Source organism: Prionailurus viverrinus, chromosome D2 (genome assembly GCF_022837055.1).
Source record: "Prionailurus viverrinus isolate Anna chromosome D2, UM_Priviv_1.0, whole genome shotgun sequence".
NCBI classification, from domain to species: domain Eukaryota; kingdom Metazoa; phylum Chordata; class Mammalia; order Carnivora; family Felidae; genus Prionailurus; species Prionailurus viverrinus.
This window is the reverse complement of record NC_062571.1, coordinates 18,621,506-18,627,985: the sequence shown is the minus strand read 5'-3', so window position 1 is coordinate 18,627,985 and position 6,480 is coordinate 18,621,506. Positions and strand designations below refer to the sequence as shown.

General features: G+C 60.3%; 1 protein-coding gene across 1 annotated transcript; it reads right to left on the bottom strand.

The window, feature by feature from the left end:
- Window positions 1-2,253: 2,253 nt before the first annotated feature.
- ACTA1 (actin alpha 1, skeletal muscle) lies at window positions 2,254-5,114 on the bottom strand. The gene is made up of 7 exons (XM_047825617.1): window positions 5,015-5,114; window positions 4,012-4,152; window positions 3,563-3,887; window positions 3,277-3,438; window positions 2,989-3,180; window positions 2,712-2,893; window positions 2,254-2,628 (listed from the first exon to the last, which is right to left on the bottom strand). The coding sequence occupies exons 2-7, from the start codon at window positions 4,138-4,140 to the stop codon at window positions 2,485-2,487; spliced, it is 1,134 nt and encodes a 377-aa protein (XP_047681573.1). The 5' UTR covers window positions 4,141-4,152; window positions 5,015-5,114; the 3' UTR covers window positions 2,254-2,484.
- Between the last annotated feature and the right edge of the window lie 1,366 nt (window positions 5,115-6,480).

The following is a 6,480-nucleotide window of genomic DNA, read 5'->3' as shown; positions in this document are numbered from 1 at the left end:
CATAGATTCAGCGAAAACAAATTGGTGGCAACTTACCAAGGTTTGTGAGAAGGAAATAGGATCCCCGATAAGCCTACTGCCAAGTCTAGGGAAACACACCAAAAGCAACGGGGGGTGGGGTGGGGGGTGGATTCTTTGCTGCTTTCAATTCTTTCACTGCTCCAGCAATGGATTCCCCGAGATGGCTTTTCGGTGGGGAATCAGATGTAACATTATTCACTCTAGCGCTAAGGGTACTGCCACCACACAGGGACTTCTCGACTGTTACTACTACAGACACTCATAGAGCTGCTGGAAATAGTTCTTTCTCCCCTCACCCGGCACAGACATTTGTATACGCTCTAGATATATATTCTCAACAGACTCATTCTTTATTACACCACACCCACCACTCTCTTTCAGGACAAACATAGGTAATACGACCTGATAGGAAAGTACAGAACGCCAATAAAATGCCTGTTTTGTTTGTTTGTTTGTTTGTTTGTTAGAAGTGTCAGTAAAGGAAAGGTAATTTTTAGATTTGGCACATTCCCAGTGAAACCACGCAATTGATAGTTTTTGCACGTTTTGTCCATAGAAATGTCAGAGGCAATGCATGAGGAAACGTTACCAGATTATATCGAAAACTTCTGTGAATCCTAAATGATCATAAGCTATGTAATGATTATGATCACCGGGAAAATGTGTTGTTACCCCTTACACACCTTAGTGAAGTCTTAACTAAGTGATGTTGGGCTTTGGTTAAAAACACTTAACATGAGCATCGGGCTCTCTGCTGTCAGCACAGAGCCCACTTTGGACCCTCTGTCTCCGTCTCTCTCTGCCTCCCACTCGTGCTCGCTCTCTCTCTCTCTCTCTCTCTCTCAGAAACAAATCTTTTTTAAATTAAAAAAACAACAACATGACAATTAGCTAACTCGTGTAATTCTGACATTTTTTCCAGGCTGCTGGCTACATGATTATTCGGGCTGTGTGTGTGTTCTGTTTGATCATATATGCCTATGTATATTTACTGTTATCAGTAAAACCTAGATTCCTCTGAGAGACTAGGATGTAGCCCATTTTAAACATTTATCCACCCTTGGTGGGCAATAACACATAGTATCCTATGCTTGTTTTATTAACGTTTTAAATTCTACCAAATTATTGATTTTCTTGATCTCTGCATTTGGCAGTCATTCCCACCTTAGAGGCCTCAAGGATTTCAGAACCTTTTCAAAAAGGAAAGGAGAGAATGAATAAACACATGGCTACGTGGCATATAACATTGCATATTGTTAATTCTACTTATAAGCCTATCTCCAAAAGAGTTCATTACCTGCCTTGAGTCAAAATCGATTTTATTTAGGTACCACTGTCCTTGGTGATCTTGACTAGAAGACATTAAGGTAGTTCTGTTTTTGTTTTAAAGAAGACGGCTGTGCTGTCCCATAGAAATTCCTACTCTGTTAGTATATTTCGTGCCTTTTGGAACATTGCCAGGGCTGGGAAGGAGGACGGTCGTCTTCCTTCTTCCCTGTTTACTCCTCTTCACTACTCCTGCTCCACTGGCACCAGCGCCAGTGCCAGTCTCAGCTCCACTCCCCGCAGACCCCTCCTTGCTGGGCTGCCCTCCGTGCCCGGCCCAGCCCTGCACGCGCCGCCCTTTCTGGAAAGCGCATGTGTCCCTTACCCTCCTCCCACCTCTGGGCGGCGCTCCTCCCCAGCCCCCACCCTGGAAGAGGCACTTCCGTCGCCTTGGCACGAAGCAAAGGACTTCCCAGTCGGGAAGAGAAGTGACCGCCTTCCCTTGCAGATGAAAGCTGGTTCATTAAATGCAGCGCACCACTTTTTCAGTTAGATCTCCAGATGCAGTAGGGAAGGCCGATCCCTTAAGGTGGGACGGAAATGCGCTCTGAGGGGCGGCTCCCGGCGCCAGCACCGTGGACAGCGCCCGCCGCCGGCCGCTGGCCAGAGCCACCCGCCCGCCGGCGGCCACCCCAGAGCCTGCGGTGGGAGAGATGGCCTCACCACCTACCAGAGGGGCGGGCCTGCCAGTGTTTGGGAATGGATCTGATCCAGAGGGGGAGACCGCGAGCAAGGGAAGACTTAACTAAGGCGTCGCAAGGAGCGCGCTCATTCCGAGTATCGTGAAAAGTCACGCAGGAAGGTGGGGTCCCTCTTCCTCCCTTGCCCCCTGCGACTCCCCCCCCCCCCCCGCCCCGGCAAATAAACACAACGAACAACTTTACGCAACAGACAGAATGGCTGAGTTTAATGCTTCAAGTTTTCCATTTCCTTCCACAGGGCTTTGTTTTAAAAATAACAAAATGAGGTAAATAAGTTAATGTATGTACACGTTATAAACATTGTGTCGGATTGCGGCTGCGGCAACTCAAGTTGTTAGAGACGAAGTTGCTGCGCGGTGACTCGAGGTCAGCCACCTGCAACCTGAGCAGATTTGTCGTCCTGAGGAGAATTCGCACGCTGTTGGTGGAATGGGGTCTAGAAGCATTTGCGGTGGACGATGGAGGGGCCGGCCTCGTCGTACTCCTGCTTGGTGATCCACATCTGCTGGAAGGTGGACAGCGAGGCCAGGATGGAGCCGCCGATCCACACCGAGTACTTGCGCTCAGGCGGGGCGATGATCTGTAAGACAGGGAGCGCGTCAGGCCGGCGAGGGCCGCACCCCGGGGCCCACCCGCGGGCAGGGGGCGCGGGCCGCCGCCAACCTTGATCTTCATGGTGCTGGGGGCCAGCGCCGTGATCTCCTTCTGCATGCGGTCAGCGATACCCGGGTACATGGTGGTGCCCCCCGACATGACGTTGTTGGCGTACAGGTCCTTCCTGATGTCGATGTCGCACTTCATGATGCTGTTGTAGGTGGTCTCGTGGATGCCCGCCGACTCCATGCCTGGGGGCCGCAGGGAGGAGCGTGAGCTGGCGGGTGCGAGCCGGGGACCGGGCGGGGCCCCGGGGCTCCCGGGGAGGCCGGCGAGCGGGACTCACCGATGAAGGAGGGCTGGAAGAGCGTCTCCGGGCAACGGAAGCGCTCGTTACCGATGGTGATGACCTGTCCGTCGGGCAGCTCGTAGCTCTTCTCCAGGGAGGAGGAGGAGGCGGCCGTCGCCATCTCGTTCTCGAAGTCCAGGGCCACGTAGCACAGCTTCTCCTTGATGTCGCGCACGATCTCGCGCTCAGCTGTGGGGCGGCAGGGGCAGGAGAGGCGCCCTCAGCGCAGGGCCCCGCGGCCCGCGCGCCACCCCGCCCGCCCGGGGAGCCCGGAGCGCCGCGCACCTGTGGTCACGAAGGAGTAGCCGCGCTCAGTGAGGATCTTCATCAGGTAGTCGGTGAGGTCGCGGCCGGCCAAGTCCAGGCGCATGATGGCGTGCGGCAGGGCGTAGCCCTCATAGATGGGCACGTTGTGGGTGACGCCGTCGCCGGAGTCGAGCACGATGCCTGCGCGGGGGGCGGGGCGGGGCACACGGCGGCGGTGAGCGCGCGCCCCCGAGGCCGGGCGCGGGCGCGCGCGGCGGGCGGGAGCGGGGGAGCGCGGGAGCGGGGCGGCCCCGCGCGCACTCACCGGTGGTACGGCCGGAGGCGTAGAGGGACAGCACGGCCTGGATGGCCACGTACATGGCGGGCACGTTGAAGGTCTCAAACATGATCTGGGTCATCTTCTCGCGGTTGGCCTTGGGGTTGAGGGGGGCCTCGGTGAGCAGGGTGGGGTGCTCCTCGGGGGCCACGCGGAGCTCGTTGTAGAAGGTGTGGTGCCAGATCTTCTCCATGTCGTCCCAGTTGGTGATGATGCCGTGCTCAATGGGGTACTTCAGTGTCAGGATGCCTCTCTTGCTCTGCGCCTCGTCGCCCACGTAGGAATCTTTCTGACCCATACCCACCATGACGCCCTGCGGAGCGGAGACACCACGCCCACGTTACCGCGGCTCCCGCGACGGCGGCTGGCCTACGCGGGGGTGGGGGGTGGGGGGTGGGGACCCCCGCCCGGCTCCCTCCGCGGACGGGCAGCCTGACCTGGTGGCGAGGGCGGCCCACGATGGAAGGGAACACGGCCCTAGGGGCGTCGTCGCCGGCGAAGCCGGCTTTCACCAGGCCGGAGCCATTGTCGCACACGAGGGCGGTGGTCTCGTCTTCGTCACACATGGTGTCTGGTTTCTGTAAAGGACAGGAAGGCCGTGGAGACGCACGACGCGACAGCGCGGGAGTCCCCGACGGCCCGAGCGCCCTCCCTTCCCGGGGACCGACGGACGTCCCCAGCCCCGAGCCGCGCGCCGCCGGCCGGGGTTGCGGCGGAGGGCACCCTGGCGGGCTTCGCTCCCCGGGCTCAGGGCCGCGCTGCGGAGAATCTCGGGGAATTTCTCCACCCCGGGAACCCCGGCACAGTGTCCGCCGGGACACCTCTGCCTTCGCTGCAGGCTACCTGACGCAGGAGCCGGGCGCTGGCGCCCCAGGCCTTGGCGCCTCGGCGGCCTCGTCTGGGCGGTTGAGGCGGGCGATACCTGCTCGCCGGGCGAGCGCGGGGACCGAAGGAGATGCCCGTGGGAAGGGCTTTGGTGCACCGTGCCGAGAGGAGTGGCCCATTCCGGACCCCCACGACATTCCAACCTCAGAACAGAGGCACCGTTTCGCCTGATGGCGACCCCAGAGAATTGCGGCCTTTGCTGCTCTTAGGCTCCGGCCTTCCTCGGGAAGGCACTGCCCTTGGGACGACTAAAGCAAAACCTCTTATCCACCCGGCACATACGAAACGCCAGGTAAAGGAGCCCAAAGGGGCTGGGGATAAATTTGGAGATGTTTCCCAAAGCTGATGGCCTCGGGCCTCCTCTATAAAGCGCGTGTGGCTCTGAGGACCAAGCCACGGGGTGGGCGGGCCGAAAGCAGGCCTTGGGGCTGATCAGGTGAGTCGGTTGGGTTCTACCCCGGAGTTCTCCAGGCTCCCCTCGGTGGTGCCCTGTCACCTTGTCCCCCTGTCCTATTGTTCTCCTGTCCCCGGCCCCCTCCCCCACTCCCGCCCTACCTGGGCGGGTGGCTACACCTGCTGCTCTCCGGCTCGGGCCCTGGTCGCCGCGGGAGGGAAGCGAGGCTTCTCTCGGCGCTGTCCGCTGCGGTGGCCGCTGGTCCTCGCGCTCAGGTTTTATATAGCCCGCGGGCGCTCCCCCCCCGCGCCGCCCCGCAGGAATGTCGCTCCCCTTCTCGAGCCATATTTGGGTGTTGGGCACTGGAGCCCCGTCCCCCAGCCGGCTCGCGGCCTGGGTCCCCGCCCGGGTCCCCTGCGCTGACCAAAGAAGGAGCGGCCTGGCCCGAGCCCAGGTAACGCGGGCCGGGCCGTATATGGAGAGTCTCCCCGGCCGGTCGGCCCCTCCCGACCCGGCCCAGTTGCCCGCCCGAGGGGATGGGGTGGGGCGAGGGTCACCGCGAGCGCCAGTGGGTGCGCGTGTGCTCCTGCGCTCCCGGAGCTGCACCTGTCCGCAAGGCCTCCCCACCCTGTCCGCTCTGCTCGCACAGGGCGCTCCGGAGGGTGCCTCCCACATTTCATCCCTTCTTTGGGTTTACTCAGACCCTCAGAGCCCCACGTGCGGCTACAGGGAGGAGGGAGCCGTGTCCCAGTGGTGGGACAAGAGAGGATGGGAGAAGCGGTCCCAGGAAGGGAAGGAAGGCGACCCCCGCTCGCCGGTGAACTTCGCCTCTCCCTTCCCACCCCTGAGCTCCCCGATTCGGAGGGCTGACCCGCCCCCACCGCGGAGAGGGCCACCGGCGGCGGGAGGGCGCGCAGCTGTCGCGGGCCAGACAGCTGACGGCGGGAGGAGAGGGCGGAGAGGCGGGGAGGAGGAGGAGGAGGAGGAGGGCTCCCGGGGACAGGCCGGGGCGGCGGCCCTGGCCGCGCCAGGCACGACGCCAGGGCAGCCGGAGCTGTTCCTCTCAGTGACACGCAGCGCACTCGGGTGTTCGTGAAGGGAGTGAATTTGGTGGTGCTGGTGGTGGGTGTTCTCTTCCTCCCGGACTGAGCCCGCCCCAGGTTGGGTGGGCTGGGCTGGGCCCCCAAACCGCCACCTCCCTGGTGGGACTAAGAGTGTCCCTGTCCTGGGGCTGAAAGGCAGGGGTCACAACTCCCGACCCGGTGGTGGAATGGGCGAAGCGCCCTTACTAAATGAGACCTTGCTCGACCTTCCTCCCAGTAAAGAGGACAAGGACATTGCACTCTAGGATGGGTAGCAATTTTTCCTTCTGCAGAGGCTGAACAAACTCATCTTTCTATTTAGAGGGTGCAGCCTTGCCAAGGCCAGGCTGCTTCCCAGTCCACCTTGGAGCAACTCACCCTCTACCAGAGCCTGCTGAAGCGGTTCTATTTATACCACTGATACATGGGGATATGCCTTTCAGATTTTCTAGAAGGATTTGGATCTACTTATGGTAAGGTGGAGCGAGGGTCAGAAGAGGTTACCCAGTCGGTGCCGGACTCGCATTTTCGGCAGGGGTGGGGGT